This window comes from Cryptomeria japonica, chromosome 4, assembly GCF_030272615.1.
Source record: "Cryptomeria japonica chromosome 4, Sugi_1.0, whole genome shotgun sequence".
NCBI lineage: Eukaryota > Viridiplantae > Streptophyta > Pinopsida > Cupressales > Cupressaceae > Cryptomeria > Cryptomeria japonica.
The window spans coordinates 169,494,934-169,521,126 of NC_081408.1; the positions used below are offsets into that span (position 1 = coordinate 169,494,934).

The following is a 26,193-nucleotide window of genomic DNA, read 5'->3' on the forward strand; positions in this document are numbered from 1 at the left end:
TCCAAGCCAGTGATCCTCCTGCTCCAGATATGCCGGACACCGAGCAAAAGGGCCCCAATCCGACTAAGTCGGGTGACCAAATAGAGGAAGGAGAAATCCCATCCACCCAGGGGATCGAAGTGCATGAACCTACCCAGCAGAGCCGCCACGAATTGCTACTCCTCCATGCAGCCAAGGACGACTCAACTGTCGAAGGGGAACAAAGAACAGACGAGATCCATGAGCTCGAGGGAACCAAGGAGCCACCATCACAGGAAGATGTCAGACAATTATTCAGTGAGATAGGGGAGAACTCAGATGCAAACAAGGAGCTTCCTCCTCCTTCCACCCCTCCGATGGCGGGACAGCTGTTAATTTGTGATCAGCCAGTTGAAAGCATGGGAGAACAAGGTGCTAACTTAACCCTATCCTCAACCCAGACAGTGCCTCAAGAGTGGCTGATCGCCAGAGCTCAGCGCAGGGCCGCCACCAAGGCGCCCATCGACCTTGAAGACATCTTCTCACGAATGGATCAAACAAAAGCAAAAGGGAAGAAGAAACCGAGAACATACTCTAAGATAACCAAGGATGGGCAAAGGAACCGCACTCTTCATATTGCTACCCCGCCCGTAAACAAGCCAGCAGATCAAATAACCCTGGCAGATTATAGCATTACGACTGTCCCCATCGGACGAGCTACAAAAGAGCAAGAAAAGGAGGAATTTAAGGACTCAGTGTAGAACATACTCAGACAGCTCGAGGAAGTCACGGCTGAAAAGGATATGTATCGGGCCCGTGCTGAACAAGCCGAGGGATACATCGATAAGCTCCTACGGCCACTACACAACCCCTCTGAATCCCATATTCCCCCAATGGCGTTGGCGCAAAGGACCACAACTGAATTTGAAGGAATCCGGGATACCGCAAAGGCCGTTAAGTAATGGGTGCAAGACATCAAGAAAAAGGGAGAACAGATCCTCAAAGAAGTAAAGGAAATGGCTCTCCATCGAGAGCTCACTCTCGTCAGGCTGTTGGAAATAAAGAGGGAATCCCTTCACATGCATGAAGTAGCAGCCTCTACCCTTCCCCTCCTAAGAGCTCTTTTCTGGACACATACACAAATTCCCACACTGCCTGACATCCTGGATCCCCATAGCATCAGTGTTCTCAAGGAATGGTACTGGGCCGTCACCATGAAGAACGATGCCCAGGAAATTATTGACAAAGAAAATGACGCATGTGAGGCAATTCTGGGGAACATGCAAGAATTAGGCAAGACCATCCTCCGATCAATGGTTTCGAGGTGGATAAATGACCTGTCCGACAGTGTAATCCGGCCGAATTGGGAGGAAAGGTTGGGAGCAGATAAGGCTTCTTATTCCATTGAAGACTTGAGTTTTGCTGGTCAGTTCCATTCAGACATATTGTGCTTCGAGCGTAATCGCTCCAGCTGGAAGGACGGTTTAAGGCACGTGGACCAGTATCTCGAAGGCATGCAATACAAAATTCGCCACCCTCCCATGCCACCTTTTAATCCCCTCTTCCAATTATGCATCAAGTTTCAGGAATATGTCCGCGAGGAACGAGCAGCAGGTCGTGATTTATGGCGAGAATACCTGCATGGCGAAGACCAGTTTCTACAAAAGGAATGTGAAACCAGGATAGAGAAAATAGTTTCTCAAAAATGCCCTTTTTCCTCCAAATCTTAAAAAGTGCACTTTTGTCCCAAAAAGGTGACAGTTGACTTTTGGTCAACATATTGTAAAGTTTTTTGTGCACCTCCCTTTTTGGATTATTTCAAAAGTTGTAATTATCCTTTGGTAGTTATTGCTCCTTTTGGGGTAGTTGTAGATATTTATCCCCCTATTTATGAGTGTGGGTCCCTCTTTTTGTAAGGATGAATCTGGGCCACTTGTCTAGATTAAATCTTGGCCATTCATCCATTTTTGGAAACCTATTTAAGGGGACTGGTTTTCCCTCATTTTAGGAGGAAGTTCTTGAATTGTTGCGAAAGCTCTGAAGAAATTTTGCAGGAATTAATACAATGGATTAAAATTACCTTCAAATTTCCTTGTGAGTGCATGGTCTCCTTCTTCATTTAAATTAGAAAGCTTTTAAATTATGTCTATTCATTTTGCACAGCCGTTCTTACCAAGCATCTGATAGAATCTTCACAGTCCATACCATTAGAGGATAGCTGATTGCTTCTTTCCTTTCTGCATGGTTAATCTGGGCTATTTTATGATTCAGTTCGATTATCAAATGAACACATATCATGGATGTAGAAGTTCTAATATTGTATTTGATAATATGAAAATCTGGTTTCTCCTTTGAAGATTGCACTGAGTTTATGCAAACATTGTGTCTGAATGACTGATGATGCTTAATTTGGTTTCCCGGAGGTGTCTGTCTGCTTGGGTAAATCTGTTGTCCTAGTTAACATTTACTGTTCTCTTTCTCCCTACCCTTCCTTCCTTTCCTCCCAATTTTATCCCCTTCTTTGAAATCTGCAGTCCTGCTAAATCAGCTTCAAATTAACCAACATCACTTGAAAGAAAATCGTAAGTGGTCCCTAGGAATTCGTATATGGAATTGCCAATCAAACGTAAGCCCCCTTGTGTTTCCAGCAAAAACACATCAAGTCACTGAGAGATCCCGCAGTCAAGACCTGACAAAAGAAACCTTGAGGTTATCCCCATTGATCAAAACGTAGAAAATAGCATTAGGGATTCCCTTATTTCAAGAGAGGGTAGGATACTCAGTGAGTTTATTCTATTCTGCGTTGGCCGTATGGAATTTGCAGCAATGCGATTTCAGACACGTCAACAGACACCCAAAGTGAAATTAAATGAAACTACAAGCAAAATTGTAATTAAGAGGATTAGGGTACGATTTGCAAAAAGGATATATAGCGTTGAGTTTGTGTTGACGTGTATTTTGTACACAATCATACACAGAATAAAATACCCAAAGGCATCTTATCCTCTCTTGAATAAAGTCGCTAACTGCTGAAGATTCGCAAGAAGGATCAGTTAGGATGACTCCAATGTTCTTGTATGTAGGGTCTCTACGTGTGGATAAGCACCAGTGGTCGTTGTGATTGCTGTGTCATCAAGGGGCCTTACGTTGCCGAAGATTTTGCTGAACTAAAGAAGCTTTTTCAAAAAAATAACAAAAGGATAGGGTTTACAAGAGGTCTAATCTAGTCTAACCCTAAAAATGACTTAATGTGGACAAGGCTTGGCAAGATTCTACCAACTTCAACATTGCCATAAAATAACAACTCAATTGAAATTGGTGCGATCTTCTAAGGTAACAAATGATTTTTCAATATATCAAAGATCAAAGACACTACCACGAACGTACATATCCAAGATACAACAACGATTGAAGGTTAAGTGATTCAAATATCTGCAGTCGATCACGCAAGGCGTTCCTACAATCAGCAAGAAGCTAGTGGTTTGGAAAGCGAATCCTACAAAAGATCAAGTCCAACACTTTGTCCTTCGAATTAACACACTACTTTGATTGAGAATGATTCATGTAAATTGAACAACCATGAAGATAACCAAGAGAATTGCAACAAAACACCATAACTTCAATATTTCATTGATCTCAAAGCCATCATATACAACAATTGTTTGAATTCTTTCTTCAAAGCTCAATCTTGCTACAAAAGTAAATTGCTTCTAAACTCTAATCTCTCTAATACATCAAACTCTCTGATATCTAATCTCTAGTTACAAAATGAAATGAAATGAGGGTATAAATAACATCCTCAATTACAATGAATGGTCCAGATCAAAAGCAGATCAATGGTCAAGATCATGACACCTAAACCCTAATTAGGGTTTGTTACAAATAGCCTCCTTTTTACTGAACAATATTAAATGCATAGCCAAATATTAAATTCGGCACAAAAATCTAGGAGACATAGACCAATGACAATTAAGGTGCCATGTAATCTATAACAACCTCTCATCTAGAATCTTATTCCCTTTCCAATGCTCCTTTTTAGCATATGCAATGAATCTTGATACGATTCCTTCGATCTCAGCAATTGGAATCTCGGGAAGATTCTTCATTCTTTCTTCCAAGTGGATGACCTGATCAAATGCCTCAAGAAGAGCAGTGTCCCATCCAGGTTCAAGTTCCTTAGTTTTTTCAATCAGGAGCATGGTAGCAAACATCTGATCCTGTTGCTCATCTGTGCTATTAGCGTCCTTACAAAAGATGACCTTGATCTTATCCTCCAATTTCTGCAAATCTACATCTGTCTCAACTTCGATCCTCCTGCCAAGAATGGTACGAAGTACCTCAAATACTCTGTCCTGGATCGGGTTGATCACCTCCTCAACATGGCTACATCTAGTACTGATGTCCTCAAAGAGAACACTCTTCATCTGGAGTAAGGTTGACCACTGAAGTAAACTGTGAGGTCCTCCATCCATGATCTTTTCCTGCGCTAAGACCTTCCTCGATGTTTGCCTGATTACTTTTAAGACAGGAATGATAACATCTTTGGTATGAGCAAAAGCGGCTACTGTTATCATCAAGTTGTGGATAATCTCAAGAATCTGGATAGCTCTATGAATAGTCTTCATCATCCTTGTTGCAAATTCTACGGCAACTGTATGAGACTTGTCCATCCAAGTACTCATACGCTGGACCATACTCCTGAATCTCTCTGCCTCATTAATTAATTGAAGGGGAAGTGCCTGTACGGGTGATCTTGCTGGATCCTGACGTCCTAAAGGTTCATTGAGATGGCTAAAATATGTTCTCCATGCACCGACCTCTCTCTCAAGCTTTCTATTCTTCTCCATCTCTTCTCTAAGCTTGTCCTTCAAGGCCTCAAATGAATCAGTGGCATCGTCCATCGTCTGTTCGGCTGTGGCTGGTCCTAGCTCAAATGTCTCTATATCATATTCCTCTGCTAGGATCTCACCTTCATACTTGTCCACTACCGGTGTAGCTATCTGTAATTTTCTAGATCCAGTCTCATCTCTAATCATCTTGGACATCTTCGTAGCCTTCCTCTTCTCTGTAACTTCCTGAGAATGTCCAACAAGGCTTTCTAAATCAATTACATTGTCTTCGTCCTCAATCACGATCACCTTAGTTAATCTTTCCTTCAACCAATCTGGGATGGCCGATCTTGTCTCTTTAACCTGTATCTCCTTATGTAATGTTTCTTCTTCTCTGGGAGGAGATGTTATTTCATTATCTTCTCTATCTTCATGTAGCTCATAATCTTGGAGAGATCCATCTGGTGACCCTTGCGGTGCTTGTCCTTCTTTATCATTCTGTACCATTGACTCCATAGATTCTTCCACTTCAAGTGTCCTTTTCTCTGGTCGAGAAGATGTGCCGGATGAACGATCTCGGTTGGCCCCTTGCTTCTTTTTGGAAGATTCTCTCTTTTCGGGTCTCTCTTTCCTCTTTGAACCTCTTGGATGGATATTGCCTTCACTTGCACTACGAAGGTTGCCTTCACTTGTATTTCTGGGATTAGCATTGCCTTCGCTTACACTAGCTCCACCTTCGGCTGGTTTCTCTTCCAAAGTGAAAGTCATAGCTATGCCTTGCTCTCTCAACTTCTGATGCTGCACATCGACCCATCTGCGAGTACAAGACAAAACTGGCGCCATCAAAGCATCTAGATCCACGACCTCGGGCTCACTCCAATCTAACCTTACTGATTTGCTTTCTCGATCATAGGATGACTGGAGATGTCTGCCACTGTCCTGAGCTTGGTCGGCCACTCTGTAAATCTTGCATTTCCTGATGAAATCCAAAGGCAATCTAAAATGCATCTTTCTTTTCACTTCAAGATCGTCTAAGAGATTCATCATAAAATCTTCTATCTGATACTCATGCTTAAACTTCCTACCGACTGTCTCCTCTATATATCCATGTGGATCAAAGCTTTCTCTCAAGGCAAAGAATGAAAAAGAATACAAAGCTAACTCCTTCTCTGCGTCATCCATGGCTAAAGCATTAGGACATACCTTAACTAAATTGCCGAATATGATAGGTACCGGAACTCCATTCCCATGTCTGTGTCTGAATGCCTTCGCATAAGCTGCCAATTGTCTCGTTACTTCAAGTAACACAATTCTGTCTGTCGGATATCTCGGCAACATGTATGGAGGTGAAGGACATCCATGAACTCTAATATAAGTAAACTTCGGAAATTGGATAAACCAAGCACCGTACCTCTTCACTAGCTCCTGTGCATCCTGAGATAATCTGTTGTGAATCCCACCTTGCAACGTCCTTGTGATGTTCATCGTGAAGGTATCATTAACTAGCTTGTAGTTGCTTCCTGGCGGATGATGCAAGTGGACATATGAATCACAAACTCTGACCTCGCCGGGTCCTCTTCCAATCACTCCTCTGTGAGGTAGTCCTGCGTACTCAAAGCTCCTGATTAAGGCATATATGACGTATGAACTCATGTGGAAGGATTTGGTAGCCTTCAATCTCCTCAACTGTACGCCCAAGCAATGGCTAATCATCCTAGCCCAATGAATTATTCCTTTTCCCTGAACTATCATCTGGATAAAGTAGAACATCCACTTCTCAAAGTAGAAAGCTTGAGGGGCTCCTGTGACTCGGTTGAGCATTGTAATCAAATCTCTGTACTCCTCCTGGAAATCGATCCTATGTGGTGTGTTCGGGATCTTGCTCAGGCGAGGACGACTCTTGAGTAACCAGTTCTTGTTGATGATGCTTAGGCAAGCATCTGGATCATCTTCGTACATGGACCTGGCTCCTTCTATGCTCTTGTAGACCATATCTTTGTGTTCTGGAAGATGGAAAGCCTCACTTATAGCTTCCTCTGAAAGATAAGCTAAAGTGTTTCCCTCATTGGACACGATCGTTCTGGACTGAGGATCATAATGACGAGCACACTCGATCATCAACTCATGGCACTGTACTGCTGGAGGGAAGCCGGCCGCCTTAATGATGCCACTTTCAATTATCCTCCGGGTGACAGGTGATGGCTTGCCAATGTAAGGGACCTCTCGAAACTTCTTCGTGCTGAAGTTGCCTAAGTTGGTATCTCCAATGTTGCTCCACTTCGACACGATCTTGGTCTCCACTTCTTCGGTCTTTTGATCTTCCTTCATGAGAGCTGGACGGCTGGTGGATGCTCCCGCCTTCGGGGTCGCCATACCTACACAACATTTCACAATAAGAAACTAGATTTTGCAATGCATAACTAGATTAGATTAAAGATTAATTTTAGGAAACTTCATGATAAGTCCTTGAATTATCATTTCCTAAAAAACGATTGAGCTATTGGAATTCAAAATTTCAAAATTCAAAATTTGAAGCAATGACGATCAAAATTATTCAAAATTCAAGGGATCCTCGCCATACCTCACTTGAGAGTTTAACTCTAAAATGCAAAACAAGAAATTCGCTTAGGCAAAACTTATAATTTGAAGCTTTCCCACGTGATCTCTCTTCAAATGAACGTCCTCTTTAGTAATTCGCCACCTTTGGAAGGGGTCTTCAATGTCGATGATAGCAAATTCGCCTCACCTCCAACTCGCACTTCTTTGGATGATGTTCGCACCTTGCTTGGAATGGAAATTCGCTCCACTTTGAATACAAATCGCACACCTCTTTGTCTTCTCCAAATCGCATATGAATGAAAGTGAAATGATGATGTGAAAATGAAAATTTTCACCTTCCTTTATAGGCGCTTAATCCCTCTATTACCCTAGGCCGACTTGGTGAATATAAGATAATTAAAAGCAATTTTAATCAAAAAAAACAAGGCCGACTTTGTGAATATAAAACTTAAGCGCTCAAATTTGATTTTAAAATAATAATTAATTAATTAATGCCTTCGTTTTTTTAATTAATAAATTCGATTTTTTAAAAGGCAAAAATTAATTAATTAAATGCTCATTCGTTAATTTTTAAATGCTATCAATTGAATATTCCAATTTATCGATTTTTCTAGCATTTAATAAAATTCAAAAAATGTTTTAACGCCAAAACTTGGAGATGGTGGAAAGATACAAACCATTATCGCCCTGGTCCCTGACTGAGGGACAGGAGCGAACTTCCATTTTAGCCTTTGATTTTCGCCTTTGACGTTCAAAACCTCCATCTTTACGTTGAAACTGGCATTTTCGCTAAGAACCTCGAGCTTGATTGATTTGATTTTGTGGATGAGTGCCTCCTGAGGTTGATATCGCCCTGGTCCCTTGGTGAGGGACAGGAGCGATCTTGGTGTTTTCTCCTTGATCTTGCTACTTCAATCACCAATCTTCATTATTAGGCAAGCAATGACGTTACCCTTTCACTTCATGCATATTCTACTTGTCGTTAACAAGGCATATTCGATGTTTAAATGGTTTTCGCCCTGGTCCCTTGGTGAGGGACAGGAGCGAACTTTATGCTCTAGCCAACATTTGCTATCTTTCAACCTTTGCTTCTTGTTCATTGCCTTCCAAACGATATCTTCGACCTTGTGTAACCTGGCTTTGTCATGATTTTGAAGGAAAACGAGTGATTTAATGAAAATCGCCCTGGTCCTTGCCTGAAGGAAAGGAGCGATTTTGTCTCCTTGTTCAAATTGATCACCATTTGATGTTTGCTTTCCTCTCATATCATCTTCTCAAGACACCTTAGACCTTGTGCAACCTTGTATGTCCTTGACTTGGCGTGATTTTTGAAGGAATTGGCTAGTATGATGATTATCGCCCTGGTCCCTGACTGAGGGACAGGAGCGAACTTTGATGTCCTGGGCTCATCCTTGCTTCTATCAACTTGCAATTGCCTTCACAATGTAGAATGAGGTCTTTTGATCCTTCTTGAACCATTGAAATGTGATCGACATCCAAAACTTAAGCATGTTTAGAAATTTCGCCCTGGTCCTGTTGTGACCATTTCACACATCGCCCCATCGCAAATGGGGACCCCCTCTTTTTGCTCGTTTTTCCCTCGTCTTTCGCTTTCGTTTTTAGGATTTTGTTAGTCAGTTAGTTGTCTGGATTTAGGGTCAAGCCTTAGGGTTTTTATTTTTGTCTTTTCAGGCCAAAATCCAGTCGTTTTTGAGAGCTTTTGGAGCTTCCTTTTCTAGGATGCAAATTTTGAATGCAATGAATTCGCCAGAATGGTCTAATGTTCAATTGGAATGTTGATGCAGAGCTTAAATTTGTCTAAGTGTTGAGAGAGAAGTGTGAATTTTTGTCCGATTGAATATTTTGACTAAATTTTGACTTTTTTGATCTTTGATCCTGGGCATTGGAAATGATTTGTTTTTGCCTTGTGAAGTGTTAAAATGTGAAAAATCATGTTATTTTGGCCTGTAGGAGCAAAATCGCTCCTGTCCCTCAGTGAAGGAAGGGAGCTCTCTTCCAAATCTCTCACTATTCCTGTAGAGTCAAGACGAATTTCAAATTGGAAGTGATGGAGAACGGCGAGATCTTTCCATTGAATATAAATTGAAGATTTTCATGAGCACCGAAACGCCTCCAGGAGGAAAATCGCTCCTGTCCCTCAGTGAAGGACCGGAGCTACAAATCAAATTTTGCCTTGTCCTTGCGAGATTTCGTTGACTTGATGATTTGAAGAGATCCAAAGGAAGATGCTTTACCAAATGAATATAATTTGAAGTGCTAACACAAAGGAGAATGGTCCAGAATGTAAAGTTCGCTCCTGTCCCTCTCCAAGGGACCAGGGCGAAGTACCTTATAGCTCCCGTCCCTCTCCCAGGGACCAGAGCGATGTCCTTCATTGAGCAAAATCCAGGCAAAAATCAAGATAAGTTTACGTCCAAGGGCAAGGAAGAGCGTGAGATGAACTCATTGAATATAAATTGAATATTTTAAAACGTCCACAGGGGTCCCAAAAGGCCTAGTTCGCTCCTGTCCCTCTCCAAGGGACCAGAGCGATTTTTGTTATAATTAATTTTCTTGCCAAGTTGCGGACGATGTCAAGGCATGGATGAATGGAGTAGAGCATGACGAGTCCGTTGAATATAAATTTGGAACCTGACAAAGTAAAATGAAGGCCACAAGAGATGGATCGCTCCTGTCCCTCTCCAAGGGACCAGGGCGATACAATGGTTATATTGCCTTTTACTTAAGTTTGAAATCGATCTAAGTCAAGGAACGAGGGTGGCAAGGACATTTCAAGACATCTTCATCGAGCACAAGCACTTAAGGGTCATCACAATGAAGAGATTTACAATCTAAGACCCAGATCGCTCCTGTCCCTTGGGAAGGGACCAGAGCGATATCTCTATAATGGCGTAAATTTCAAAAGGCAATCAAGTTTCGAGCAACCAAGAGAGCCGAAAGGACATCATTTCACGTAATGAAGATGATTGCAAGTTGGTAAAAACAAGAACCAACACATAATGATGAACTTCGCTCCTGTCCCTCTCCAAGGGACCAGAGCGATGTTGGATATATTGGCCACTTCATGCAAGATTTACGTAAGGTCAAAGTTTTGCAAGGTCTTAGAAGGTCCATGGTATGATAGGAAGGTGATACACGAAAATTTCAAACGTAAAATAATCACCAAGTTGAACATAGAGACTATATCGCTCCTGTCCCTCTCCAAGGGACCAAGGCAATTTGCCTTGGACTCTCCATTTTGTTTCAAATGTGTGCTAAGTCAAGACTTCACAAGGTCATACAAGGTTCGAGACATCGTTTGAAGATCACATGCAAGTGTTTTGAACGTCCAAACATTGTTAAATATGCTAAAGAGCTCATATCGCTCCTGTCCTTTGGACAAGGACCAAGGCGATCCCATCAAAAACACTCATATTCCTTCAAAGTCGAGGCAAAGCAAGGATGGGCATGGTAAAGGACGGCGTTTGGAAGACATCACAACGAAGATTGAAGTTAGAAATTGCCAAGATTATGGAGAAAGACATGGATCGCTCCTGTCCCTCTCCAAGGGACAAGGGCGATGATCCCTCTAAATGTCCAAACACCACATGCAAACAAATGGAACAAGCGTAGAAGAAACGAGCAAAGATGATATTCGCTTCACAATGAAAGATCGAAGATCAAAGATGCATATTGAACGTGAAAAAATGGAGATCGCTCCTGTCCTTTGAACAAGGACCAGGGCGATGAACACCCAAAGGCACTTAAGCACACATGCAAGACGATCTAATTCGAAGGACCCATCAAAATGATCGATATTGAACGTGGAAAGGGAGGAGATGAACGTTGAAAACATGACAAAATCATGGATCGCTCCTGTCCCTCTCCAAGGGACCAGGGCGATGAGGTACGTCCCTTTCGTTTTCATAATTTTGGCGCCAAATAAACATTTCAAATTTTCCTTAAATGCTAAGTTCGATAAAATTGAAAATCCTATTTAAATTAGCATTTAATATGGCGTTGGTCATTTATTAAATATTTTGCCTTTATTAAAAAATCGAAATTTATAAATTAAAAACGAGAGGCATTTAATTAATTATTAGTTAATTATTAAAATCGAATGGAGCGCTTTGATATGGAGGTCGGCCTTGTTATTTAATTAAAAAATCTTTAAAAATCGTTTGAAATTGTTATATTTTACCAAGTCGGCCTTAGTAAATGGAGAGGTGCAAGCGCTATATATGGAGGGTGAAAACTATTGTTTTCGCATCATTATTTTTTTTATCCCTCTACATGCGAATTAAGGAGAAGGAAGGAAGTGCGAAGTGTGTTTGAAGAAGTGCGAATTTCCATTTAATCCAAGGGTGGCGTTAGTAATCAAAGGTGGTGCGATACTTCATTTGAGTGAATTTGCCAAGAGTTGAAGACCACATCAGAGGCGATATTTGAAGATCACGTTGAAGACCAAGGTGGCGAAGTGGATTTTCTTGAGGAGATAACTTTGATGATCATTCGTCCTCAATTTTGCCTAGGCGATTTTTTGTCTTTTTGCATTCTAGAGTTAGCTCTCTATTGAGGTATGGGGATTTGATTTTATTGCTTTATTTACTCATCGTCATATTTTAAATTTTGAAGTTTTGAATTTTGAATCTCTTAGCTCAATCATCGTTGTTTTTTTTTTAGGAAATGATAATTCTAGAGACTTATCATGATGTTTCCTAAAAAATTCTCTCTCTAATCTATGTTATTTATTGCAAAATCTAGTTCTCATAATGAAATGTTGTGTAGGTATGGCGACCCCGAAGGCGGGAGCATCTACGAGTCGCTCAACTCTCATGAAAGAAGATCAGAGGACCGAAGAAGTGGAGACCAAGATCGTGTCGAAGTGGAGCAACATTGGAGATACAAACTTGGGGAACTTTAGCACAAAGAAGTTTCGAGAGGTCCCTTACATTGGCAAGCCATCACCTGTCGCCCGGAGAATAATAGAGAGTGGCATCATCAAGGCGGCCGGTTTTTCTCCAGCTATTCAGTGCCACGAGTTGATGATCGAGTGTGCCCGTCACTACAATCCACAGTCCAGGACAATTGTGTCCAATGAGGGAAACACTTTGGCATACCTTTCAGAGGAAGCTATAAGTGAAGCTTTCCATCTTCCAGAGCACAGGGACACGATATATAAGAGCATTGAAGGAGCCAGATCAGTGTACGATGATGATCCAGATGCTTGCCTAAGCATAATCAACAAGAACTGGCTACTCAAGAGTCGTCCCCGTCTAAGCAAGGTACCGAACACACCGCACCAGATTGATTTCCAGGAGGAATACAGAGATTTGATTACTATGCTCAACCGAGTTACAGGAGCACCTCATGCCTTCTATTTTGAGAAGTGGATGTTTTACTTCATCCAGGTGATTGTTCAAGGAAAGGGTACGATACATTGGGCTAGGATAATTAGCCATTGCTTAGACGTACAATTGAGGAGACTCAGGGCTACTAAGTCCTTCCACATGAGTTCATACGTCATCTATGCTTTGATCAAGAGTGTTGAGTACGCAGGACTACCTCACAGAGGAGTGATTGGAAGAGGACCCGGCGAGGTCAGAGCTTGTGAATCCTATACCTACTTGCATCATCCGCCAGGCAAAAACTACAAGTTAGTTAACGATACTTTCACGATGAACATCACAAGGACGTTGCAAGGTGGGATTCACAACAGATTATCTCAGGATGCCCAGGAATTCATCAAGAGGTACGGTGCTTGGTTCATTCAGTTTCCCAAATTCACTTACATTAGAGTGCATGGATGTCCTTTACCTCCATACATGTTGCCGAGGTATCCGACAGACAGAATTGTGTTACTTGAGGTAACAAGGCAGTTGGCAGCATATGTGAAGGCATTCAGACACAGACATCAGAATGGAGTTCAGGTACCTATTATTTTGGGTAATTCAGTTGAGGTATGTCCTAATGTCGTAGCCATGGATGACGCAGAGAAGGAGTTAGCCTTGTATTCTTTTTCTTCTTTTGCTTGGAGAAATAGCTTTGATCCACTTGGACATTTAGAGGAGACGGTCGGTAGAAGATTTAGACATGAGCATCAGATTGAGGATTTTATGATGAACCTCCTAGATGATCTTGAAGTGAAACGAAAGATACATTCTAGATTGCCTTTGGATTTCATCAGGAAATGCAGGATTTACAGAGTGGCCGACCAAGCTCAAGACAATGGCAGGCATATCCAGTCTTCCTATGATACAGAAAGCAAAACAATAAGGTTGGATTGGAATGAGCCTGAGGTCGTGGATTTAGATGCTTTGATGGCACCAGTCTTGTCTTGTACTCGCAGATGGGTAGACGTTCAGCATCAGAAGTTGAGAGAACAAGGCATAGCTATGTCTTTCACTTTGGAAGAAAAATCAGCCGAAGGTGGAGCCAGTGTGAGTGAAGGCAATCCCAATCCTAGGAATTCAGGTGAAGGTAACCCTCGATGTGCCAGTGAGGGCAATCTCCATCCGAGAGGTTCGAAGAGAAAGGAAAGATCAGAAAAGAAAGAGTCTTCCAAGAAAAAGCAGGGTGCCAACAAAGATCAAACACCAGGTACTTCTTCTAGATCAGAGAATAGAACAATTCAAGTAGAAGAGTCCATGGAGTCTATGGTACAGAATGACAGACAGGAGGAAGGACAGGCACAGCATGTTTCGTTAGATGGATCTCTCCAAGACTATGAGTTGGATGAAGACAAAGAAGACAATGAAATGACATCTCCTCCCAGACAAGAAGAAATAGTGCATAAAGAGATTCAAGTTCAAGAGACAAGATCGAATATCCCAGATTGGTTGAAGGAAAGATTGACTAAGGTGATCGTAGTAGAGGACGAGGACAATGCAATTGATTTAGAGAGCCTTGTTGGACGCTCACATGAAGTAACAGAAAAGAAGAAGGCTACCAAGATGTCCAAGATGATTCGAGATGAGACTGGATCCAGAAAACTGCAGATAGCTACACCAGCAGCAGACAAATATGAGGGTGAGATCCTAGCAGAGGAATATGATATACAAACTTTTGAGTTAGGACCATCCACAGCAGAGCAGACTTTAGATGATGCCACCGACACATTTGAAGCATTGAAGGACAAGCTTAGAGAAGAAGTGGAAAAGAATAGAAAGCTTGAGAGAGAGGTCGGTGCATGGAGGACATATTTCAGTCACATCAATGAACCTTTGGGACGTCAGGATCCAGTTAGATCACCAGTGCAGGCATTGCCCCTTCAATCAATCAATGAAGCAGAAAGATTCAGGAACCTGGTCCAGCGTACATGTAGTTGGATGGATAGATCTCATACAGTGGCCATAGAGTTTGTTACAAGGATGACGAAGATTATTCATCAGGCTATCCAAGTTCTTGAGATAATCCACAGATTGATGGTAACAGTAGCTGCATTTGCCCATACCAAGGACGTTATCATCCCTGTCTTGAAAGTAATAAGACATACATCCAGAAGAATTTTAGCGCAGGAGAGGATCTTGGAAGGTGATTCTCACAGTTTATTTTAGTGGTCAACCTTACTCCATATAAAGAGTGTTCTCTTCGAGGACATCAGTGTTAGATGTGGTCAAGTTGAGGAGGTGATCAATCCGATCCAGGACAGAGTATTTGAGGTACTTCGTACCATTCTTGGCAGAAGGATCGAGGTCGAGACAGATGTGGATATGCAAGAATTTGAGGATAGAATCAAGATCATCTTTCGCAAGGACGCAGATGTTGCAGATGAACAGTATGATCAGATGTATGCCACCATGCTCCTGATTGATAGAACGAAGGAACTTGAACCTACTTGGGACGCAGCTCTTCTAGATGCATTCGATCAGGTCATCCACTTAGAAGAGAGTATCAAGAATCTTCCCGAGATTCCAATCACAAAAATCGAAGGAATCGTGACAAAATTCATTGCATATGCTAAGAAAGAGAATTGGAAAGGGAATAAGATTCTAGATGAAAGGTTGTTACAGATGACATGACATCTTATTTCTCATTGGTTGATACCTCCTAGGTTTTTGTGCCAAATTTAATATTTGGCTATGTATTTAATATTGTTCAGTAAAAAGGAGGTCATTTGTAACAAACCCTAATTAGGGTTTAGGTGTCATGATCTTGTCCGTTGATTTACTTTCAATCTGGACCTTTCATTGTAACTGGGGATGCTATATATACCCCCATTTTTCATTTCATTTGATGATAGTTAATGGTGTAATAGAGAGTCAATAGAGTAAGAGTCAATAGTTGATTAGAGTTATAAGCAATTTTATTTTGTAGCAAGATTGAGTCTTGAAGAGAGAAATTCAAGCAATTGTTGTACATGATGATTTGGAAATCAATAAAATATTGAAGTTATGGTGTTTTGTTGCAAATTTCTTGAGTTATCTTCATGGTTGTTTGATACACTTGAATCGTGCTCAATCGAAGTAGTTTGTTAATTTGAAAGACTAAGTGTGAGATTCGATATTTGGTAGGATTCGTAATCCAAACCACTAGCTTCTTGCTGATTGTAGGAACGCCTTGTGTGGTCGACTGGAGAACACTTTGAGTCCTTAATCTTCAATTATCATTGTGTCTTGGATATGTACCTTCGTAGTAGTGTCCTTGATCTTTGATGCATTGAATACCATTATATTACCTTAGAAGATCGCACTAATTTCAATTGAGTTGTTATCTTATGGCAAAATTGAAGTTGGTTGAGTCTTGCCAAATCTCGTCCATACTAAGTCATTCATAGGGTTAGGCTAGATTAGACCTCTTTAAACCCTATCTTTTTTGCTATTTTTTGAAAGTTCCTTTTAGTTTAGTAAAATCTTCGAGCTTTAGAATGCGTAAGACCCCTTGGAGGAAACAGCAAATCACATCATACCACTAAAAAAGCTTGTCCACACGTAGAGACCCTACTAAAAGAACCTTGGAGTCTACCTAACTGATCCATTACGCGAATCTTCAGCAGTTAGAGACTATTTTCTCAAGAGAGGATAAGATGCCTATTGGTATTTTATTCTGTGTATGATTGTGTACAAAATACACGTCAACAGGTCCCTGACTGAGGGACAGGAGCGAATTTAGGCATTTAGTGCAAATCCTTCAATTTTGGCGGTCTTTGTAACTTTGTTCTTCGTCGAGACACTTCAAACGTCATTACCACCTTGTATCCTGACTTGGAGTGATCTAAAACTTGGGATGAAGGCAAGATAACCACTATTTCGCCCTGGTCCCTTGGTGAGGGACAGGAGCGAATTTGCACTTGTAAGCTCCATCACACTTTGCTAACTTCAAAATTTATCTTCAATGGACTCGTTGTGCACCTTTTCATTCATCCTTGGCCGGGAGTTTGTTCAGACTTGGCGAGAAATTGACCTAAGGCAAAAATCGCTCTGGTCCCTGACTGAGGGACAGGAGTGCCTAGGCCAATTTGAGTCTGCTGTTGATGTCTTGTAATCTTCAATTTGTCTTCAACGGGTTCATTACACCTTCCTTTCTTGCTTCAAACTTTAAACTTGCTTGATCTTTGCCTAAAACATGCCTCATGAGGAATTTCGCTCTGGTCCCTGGGAGAGGGATGGGAGCTATCATTAAGTTCACCCTGGCCCTGGCTGAGGGACAGGAGCGATTTTGCATTTTTGGTCCATTTTCCTCATGTTTGCGCTTTCAAATTATATTCAACTGATGAAGTGTACTTCCTTGGTTCTCCTCAAATCATCAAATCGTTCAAATCCTGCAAGGACAAGACAATGTTGGATTTTAAGCTTCGGTCCTTCACTGAGGGACAGGAGCGATTTTTACTCCTGGCACATTTCCGTGTTTGCGAAATTCTTCAAATTATATTCAACGGAAAGATCATCCCTCCCTTTATCACTTCCAATTCAAGATTTGTCTTGATCCTGCAGAGACAGTAAAATTTTGAGAAACGAGCTCCGGTCCTTCACTGAGGGACAGGAGCGATTTTGCTCCCACAGGTCAAAATATCAAGATTTTACGAGTTTAGTCACTTCACAAGGCAAAAACAAGTCATTTCCAACGCCCAGGATCAATCATCAAAAATTCTCAAAATTTGGTCAAAATCACTCAATCGGACAAAAATCAAAAATCTCATGATCAACACTTAGACAAATTTAGACTTTCATTCAAAATTCCGACTGAACTTAGACAAATTTACCTGACCTCTGGCGAATTCACTTTATTCAAAATTGCATCCTACGAGAGGAAGCTCAAAAGCTCTCAAGACTGACTGGACTCTGGCCTGAAAACGTCAAAATAAAAAAAACCTAAGGCTTGACCCTAATCCAGACAACTGGCACACTACCAAAACCCTAAAAAGCAAAGCGAAAGGCGAGCAAAACGAGCAAAAAGAGGGGTTCCCCATTTTAAATGGGGCGATGTGTGAAATGGTCACAACAGTTTGGAAAGAAGGGGAAGGATCGCTATTTTGCTATTTTTGACATTGTGAAATTGAAAGGGTTTTGCTCTGGAGACTAGGGTTTTCAGCCACCATTGGAGGACATAGTTGCTTCAATGTTCACCATCTGAGCTGATGAAATATTCAGTGATATTTGGTTTCAGGAAGACTTCATTCAAAGGTATTATTTGGGTCTAATTGTGCAGAATTGAAAAATAAATTCACAAGAAATTATTGCAGATTTATTGAAGAAATTTTGGTGATTAACAAGTACGGTACGGATTGCTACAGTACCCCCGGACGGACTGCTACAGTGCCGTGTGAACAGTGCCGCGTGAATGGACTGCTATAGTACCGCGTGAACAGTAAAAAAATTTAAGATTAAAATTTGCAGTTTGCAGATTTTCATCTACTGGGACAGCAAAAATCAGGTTTTTTATCTTACATTGTAATGAATTTGTTTTTCAGGCATATTGGCCATAAAACAGAACAAACATTCCCTTGATAGTCTCATAAATTAATTCCAGCAGTAATATTATTGTTTCAGAATTATTTTAAGCATAGGAGTTTATTTCAGTATTGTATCATTGCTCATTATTACCAAAAAAAAAAAAAAAAAAACCATAAACATTCAAAAACCAAAACAAATTCAAATCAATTGCATTCAAAAGAAACAGTCAGCAGAGGAGAGCCAAGTTGGGTTCTTACAAATGGGAATCTCAAGAAGATTCTTCATTCGTTCTTCCAAGTGGAGGACTTGATCAAAAGCAGTGAGAAGGGTCGTCTCCCATCCGGGCTCAAGTTCTTTTGTCTTCTCAATCAGGAACATAGTAGCATACATCTGATCTCGCTGCCTTTCTGTGACAATGTTCTCTTTGTTGCAAAAAATGTTCTTGATCCTGTCTTCCAACTCTTGGATATCTACATCAGTCTCGATCTCAATCCTTCTGTCAAGGATTGTACACAATACATCAAACACCTTGTCTTGAATAGGGTGGATGGTGCCCTCAACTCGGCTGCATCTGGAACTGATGTCTTCGAAAAGAACTTCCTTCATTTGGAGCAAAGTTGACCACTGCAAAAGGCTGTGAGTTCCTCCATCCATTATCTTTTCTTGTGCTAGCATCTGTCTTGGCGTCCTTATCACTTGCAAGACTGGGATAACAACATCTCTAGTGTGAGCGAATGCATCTACAATTACCAATAGATTATGAATGATCTCAAGAACCTAGATAGCCCGATGAACTGTCTTCATCATCCTTGTTACAAATTCAATGGCTACCTTGTAAGATTCATCAATCCAAGAACTCATGAGTTGGACCAAGCTCTTCACCCTCTCTGCCTCATTTATTGATTCAAGAGGAAGTGCATGCAAAGGAGATATTGCTGGATCCTGTCGTCTCAAAGGTTGATTAAGATGGCCAAAATAATTTCTCCAAGCACTAACCTCTCTTTCTAGCTTCTTATTCTTTTCCATTTCTTCCTTGAGTTTGTCATTAAGTGCCCTCACTGAATCAGTTGCTTCTTCCATGGCATGCTCGGAGGTAAGTGGACCAAGATCAAATGTCTCTAGATCATATTCCTCTGCTAGAATCTCACCCTCATACTTGTCCACTACCGGTGTAGCTACCTGTACCTTTCTGGATCCTGCTTCATCTCTAATTACCCTTGACATCTTTGTAGCCTTCTTCTTTTCTAGCTCTTCATGGGAACTTCCTATGAGACTTTCCAAGTCGAATACTTGGTCTTCCTCTTCGACCACAACTACCCTTGTCAGTCTTTCCTTTAGCAAATCTGGAATAGAAGACTTTCTTTCTCTTACTTGTATCTCTTTGGGCAGAGGTCTACCTTCTCTGAAAGGAGATGTTGCTTCATCATCGTTCCTTCCTTCTTGTTGCTCATTAGCATCAACCTGGAGAGATTGACTTGATGAATGCTGAGGTGTTTGTCCTTTACCTTGTCTATCATTCTGCACCATGGATTCCATAGGCTCATCAATCTCATACACTATCCGTCCTTGAGCTTCTCCTTGACTTGTTTCCTTTTCATGCCTAGAAGATGTACTCGGTGGACGATCAGGATTCACCTTTTTTTTCTTCTTGGAAGGTTCTCTCTTCTCAGGTCCTTCCTTCCTCTTCGATCCTTTGGAATGAGAAGTATTCTCACTCACACTTGCTTCTCCTTCCTCCGTTCTTGTTTCCAGGGTGAATGTCATAGCTACATTCTGCTCCTTCAACTTTTGATGTTGTACGTCTACCCATCTGCGAGTGCACTTTAAAACAGGATCCATCAATGCCCTTAGGTCTGCAACTTCTGGCTCGTTCCAATCTATCTTCACCTCTTTATCCTCCTTCTCATAGGACGATTGGAGATATCTACCACTGTCCTGGGCTTGATCGGCTACTCTGTAAATTTTACATTTTCTGATGAGATCCAAGGGTAATCTGGAATGCATCTTTCTTTTGACCTCTACATCATCTTGGACATTCATCCAGAAGTCCTCCACTTGAAACTCATGTTTGTACTTCTTTCCAATTGTCTCTTCCATGTGACCATGAGGGTCGAAATTCTCCCTCGAGGCAAAAGATGCGAATGAATATAAAGACAACTCCTTCTCTACATCCTCCACAGCTTGAGAATTCGGACACACTTCAATTGAATTCCCTAGTAAAATGGGTACAAGGATACCATTTCCATGCTTATGCCTTGATACCTTTGCATAAGCTGCCAACTATCTAGTCACCTCAAGTAATATTATTCTGTCTGTAGGATATCTCAGCAACATGTACGGAGGTGAAGGACATCCATGAACTCTGATGTACGTGAATTTAGGAAACTAAATGAACCATGCACCATGCTTCTTCACGAGCTCCTATGCTTCCAGAGACATTCGATTGTGAATCCCTCCTTGCAATGTCCTGGTGATATACATCGTGAAGGTGTCATTGATTAGCTTGTAGTCATTCCTTCGCGGATGATGCAGTTGAACATAAGAATCACAAGCCCTTATTTCTCCGGGTCCTCTCCCAACAACCCCTCTATGAGGTAGCCCTGCATACTCAAAACTTCTGACCAAGGAATATATAACATATGAACTCATGTGAAATGACTTGGTAGGGGTTAGCCTCCTCAACTGCACGTCTAGGTTGTTGCTAATGATTCTAGCCCAATTGAGCATTCCCTTTCCTTGGACGATCACTTGTATGGAGAAGAACATCCACTTGTCGAAGAAGAAGGCTTGAGAGGCACCAGTAACCCGATTGAGCATGGTTATAAAATCCCTGAATTCTTCTTGGAAATCAATTTTGTGCGGCGTATTGGGAATCTTGTTCAAGCGAGGTCTACTCTTGAGTAACCAATTCTTGTTGATGAAGTTCAAACATGTATCAGGGTCATCTTCGTAGATAGATCTAGCTCCTTCCAAGCTCTTGTAGATCATGTCTCTCTGCTCTAGGAGATGAAAAGCTTCGCTTATGGCTTCCTCTAAAAGGTAGGCTAAGATAGTTCCATCCTTGGCTACGATCATCCTCGAATGTGAATCATAGTGCCAAGCACACTCAATCATCAACTCGTGACACTTGACTGTAGGAGGGAAACCTGCGGCCTTGATGATGCCACTCTCAATTATCCTCTTGGCAATAGGCAAGGGCTTGTCGATGTAGGGTGCTTCCCGAAACTTCTTCACATTGAAGTTTCCTAAATTGGTGTCTCCGATATTGCTCCACTTGGACACGATCCTGGTCTCCAAATCATCCTTCTTCTGATCTTCCTTGATGAGAGCCTGTCGGGTAGTGGATCCACTGGCCTTGGGGGTCGTCATTTGATACCTACAAGAAATGCATAAGTTAGGTTTGAACATGATATCTTAAAATAGGAGATTTGAGACCTTTCAATGAAATAAAAAGATTACAATTTGAAAATAATATGATAAACCTTTAGAATTATGAATTTTCAAATTGATATTAATTGTGAATTAAATCAGATTGCGAAAGACTTAACCTTACAAAGGATTGATATGGAAAATTAAATTAAATCTTCAACATGCCTTCAAAAATCTGATTATACGCACCTCTTCCTTGATTTTTTAGCTATCAACCTTGAAAAAAATGGATATAGGAAAATGGAGATCTGCTGGACAAAGGTCTTCAATTTGAACTTCAGATCCTTCCCTTTGATGGTTTCAACCTTCACTTCAAGCTTCCTCCAAAATCTGGAAATTTGCCTTCAATCTGCTGGAATTTCACACCTCTAGGTCTGCTCTCCAATTTGCATAAGAAGGAATGAACGAATGATTTTAAAAAAAATCAAAAATACACTCTTCCTTTATAGGGCGCTCACCTCACTTTGCCCATAGGCCAACTTCACAAATGCATAAATAAATAAAATAAAACCCCTCTACAAGCTGGCTGACTTGATTAAAAAACAAAAATAAAATGCTTTAAGCGCCGAAGTGTGGATTTTTTAATTTTAGGATAATTTTAACGCCTAAAGGTTGAGTTTTAAAATTTGCCAATCTTAGGAATTGTTTAATCAAGGTATATTTGCATTATTTATCAAAGATAAGGCTTAGCAAATGATTTGAAATAGGAAAAAAGTGTCTTGAAGAGATTCGCTTGTGAATTTTTTGAAGAGGCAAGGTAGATCTAGAAGATGCTTCTCTTAGACACTAGAATGTCCATGGTTTAGGTCACTCCAAGGAGGCCTTTTTTTTATTATTCACTTAGTTATTTTACTCCATTAATCAACATCTTCACAACCTTGTCACTACATCACCTTCACAACCTTGATCTTGTCATCATGTCTTTGTCTATCCCAAATAAGGTGAAGAATAGGCTTCCTCAAAGATTTCGCTTTGGACCCTTTGGAAGGGTCAGGAGTGATTTCCTTGATTTTGCCTTAATTGTCTCATTTCTTACTCCAAAATCCTCTTAAAGGTGTGCATATGCTTGTTTTAGCTCAACAAAGTCTAGGAATTCAACCTTTTAGCTTCTACCAAGGGCAAATTAGGTGATAATGAGAATTTCGCTCTGGACCCTTTGGAAGGGTCAGGAGCGAAATTCCTTCTCTAGGTCAAAACTCACCTTTGTTTGATTGACAACCTTCTCTAAGGCAATCTCCAAGGTCCATTCACCTTGATCACTGACTTGGCTCAACATCATCTTGGAGAAAAACATGACTTTTTGTGAGTTTCGCTCTGGACCCTTTGGAAGGGTTAGGAGCGAAATTCACCTTTTGCTTGCTTATTCACACTCAATTTCATTTTCTTCACTTCAACTCATCCAAACTCCCTCATGTCTACTTGTCGTCCACTTGACTCAAAAAAACTTCATTCTGCATGCCTTAGGCCAAAATTGGGGGTCAGGTGAGGATTTCGCTCTGGACCCTTTGGAAGGGTCAGGAGCTAATTTCCTCTTCCAGGCTAACTTCCATTATTCTGATACTTCAAACCTTGGATATCCTTTCAAAACTTCTTCAATCATCATCAAGTGCATTTGCTCATCAACTTCTGAAATCTCCACTTCCATCTCTCCTTGACCACTGACTCCACTTAATCGACTCTGACCTGGAGGAAAACAGGACTCTGACAAGAAAACCAACATTCCAAGCTTACCCTGACCTAAGACCTACCATCTCTTTCACTCAATCTATCCATCTTCATTCCCCTGAAAGGTTAAACCCCCAAGGCAAACCTAGGGTTCCAGGCAAACAACTAATGACCTCCCAAAACCAGGCTAGACTCATCTTGAAAGAAACCCTAAGACGGGCTCTCGAAGAGAAACCCTAATCTACCCAGTCCAGGCAACCACTCACTCACTCAGAAAACCCAGCAAGCAGAGAAAACCTAACTAAGGAAAAGCAAAAAAAACAAAGAAAAAGAGGGGGTCCCCATTCTAATGGGGCGATGTGTGAAATGGTCACAACAGTACCCCAACATCTTGTACTACAACAATTTGGCTTTGTTTTCTCTGTAATCTTCCTGCTGGAAACTGGTCAAACTGACGAAACAAAATTTATTTGCTCAAGGCTTTAAAACTGTCCTCGTATGCACAGAACCAGAAAATCAGTGAGTCCTCCCGAGGGAATCATGCTTTGCCAAAAAGAGGATTGGCCAGCCCCAAGTCCCAGCAACAAGCTGATTTCAACAGCATCATTCTGTGGACGGCCATTTTATTCATTCTATGGACTTTAGCTTATCCTGATCTTTCTTATTTGAATATTGCTTCTAAACTTGAGGATAGTTTTGTTTTGTCGCTACCTTTCTCAATTTGGTTCTAAGAATCAATGTACAAAGGTTCTACCTTTGCATCAAAGTCTCTGACCTCCTCTTGTTAGCCTCTGATTCACACCAGGGAAACACTAACTTGCCAGAAATGTCAAATGTATTGGTGTTGGCTTGCTTTCTGCATAATAGAAAAACAGTTTGTATGTGATTCCTACTGGGAAAGCATGCACAAAAGCCTGAGTCCCCACAAAATAAATGTTAACATACATAAGATGTAGACACAACCCAAAATGAACATCTTATCCAATAACAATGGTATCATTAAAATACATACTCTGAAGCATATCCTTCACGCTCCCATTTCAAATGTTTCATATACTTCTATTAATCACACACTAAATATACATTTTGGCAGGTTATTGCAACTACAGGCATTATATTTTTACTAAGAGTGCATTTGAGACTTCTGTCTTGCTAATCTGAGAGTAATAATATACAATCATTATCTAGGCATGTTTCCCTCAAAAATTCTTAGTAAAAATACTTATACTTGAAGTTTCATAAACATGAAAACAAGCCTACTGAACAAAATTTTACTTACATAAATTATGTTCAGAAAATCTCTAAACAGAAATTTCAATTTAGTCTTGGGACAGTCAACAAGAACCAATGCTTCTGGTACAAAGTTTTTGAACAGTGAGAGAAAATAAAAATGGAATTTCTAAGCATGTATAAATCTAACTTAAGTAGATATTTGATTGTTTCATGGAGATAACAGAGAGAAGAGAGGAATTGTTCCTTATTTTATTAATATTTTGAATGTCTGGTACACTTTTTAAAAGGCTTTTATCTCCATAAAGCAAAGTCAAAACCAGCTCTTTACAAGTTGAAATGACTTCAATACAGCTAAAATATGACTTCTAACAACTATTTTATAGAAACAAGATGAATACTACTTCCATGCAAACAAGAGCATAATTATTAATAACTATCATTTTACTAATGATCTTTGGAAAATATCCTAGCATCCAATTGAGATTACATTTTATAAGTCTTAAACACTAGTTTATGTGATGTTAGCATGTGAAACTCAACTTTTTTCAGAGCTTTTTTTACGTAGGTTTTCAAGAAGGGAAAAAGAAATATGTATATGATATGGTTTCCATAGAAGCAGTACTGACAATTTTATGCCCATGGAGCATAAAACCAGGCAGTCAAGCCATTGAAAGAAACAAATAGTGATTGCAGATTTGAATCCCTGGACAACTGCGTGAGTAAGGGCAGCTCATGTGGCAGGAGGTTATAGAGGAGCAAGTAATTAGGACCTTGGAAGTGGAATCCCAGCTAGTGCCGATTCCTCCATGCCAAACAATATTGACAATTTTACATTTGATAGGAACAAATTATGCTTAATTTGAGGGTGACGGTGTAACTGTGCAAAGCTGCAGAGATTATTTTTTATACTATGAGTTTCCAGTTAAAGTTAACTCCTCTGACAAGAAGTCTTTTGTGAACTGCTTGAAACAAAATACAGGCAAAAGAATGAAGAGAAACTAAGTGATTGCACAACTGTTATCATATCATTCCATTTATATTGTTACTTTTACAGCTGTCACTTCCTTTCTGTAATATTTAGTTTATTTCATTTCAATCTCATGGTTCAAGCTAATAAAGTGTACCTTCTCCCAGGTCCATATATACCCCCAAGACGAAATACTTGTGTTGGAACACCCATATTTTTCCCTAGTATTATCCATGCCTTCTCAGCATCCAACCTCGCTAAAGATATTTTATCTTCTGATTTTGCTGGAGAACTGCAATGCACACCCATTAAATTGTAGGGTGAAGGCAGATGTTGAAGTAGATAATTGAGTCCAAATTGCCAGTTCAAACAGTGAATGCGAAATATTATACTTACTCTTCATCAACCCAATCACCACCCCAGTGACCATACAATCCTGTAAAAAAAATTCTTGCTCATTTAGTTTTTTGTCATACTATCAAATTTTACATAAAACTGAAATTTGAACTTGCATTAAAAAGCACAAACTAGCATTAAGAAATGCTGGTTAAACTAGAGAGACATCCAAATTACAGTGGATACTCGATACTGTATAAAGCAGAAAAGAGGTACCATAATCTACAAATATACATATCATTGAAAGTCCATCAGAACAAATTCC

General features: G+C 40.5%; 1 protein-coding gene across 2 annotated transcripts in view; it reads right to left on the reverse strand.

Annotated features, from left to right (window-relative positions):
* LOC131048987 (uncharacterized) overlaps nt 1–26,193 on the reverse strand; it is a 185,283-nt gene that overhangs the window by 65,963 nt on the left and 93,127 nt on the right. For both annotated transcript variants that reach the window (XM_057982981.2, XM_057982980.2), the window contains exons 5-6: nt 25,929–25,968; nt 25,690–25,824 (exon numbers count right to left, since the gene is read on the reverse strand). In XM_057982981.2, coding sequence (XP_057838964.2) covers nt 25,690–25,824; nt 25,929–25,968 — 175 coding nt within the window. The remainder of the gene's footprint in view (nt 1–25,689; nt 25,825–25,928; nt 25,969–26,193) is intronic.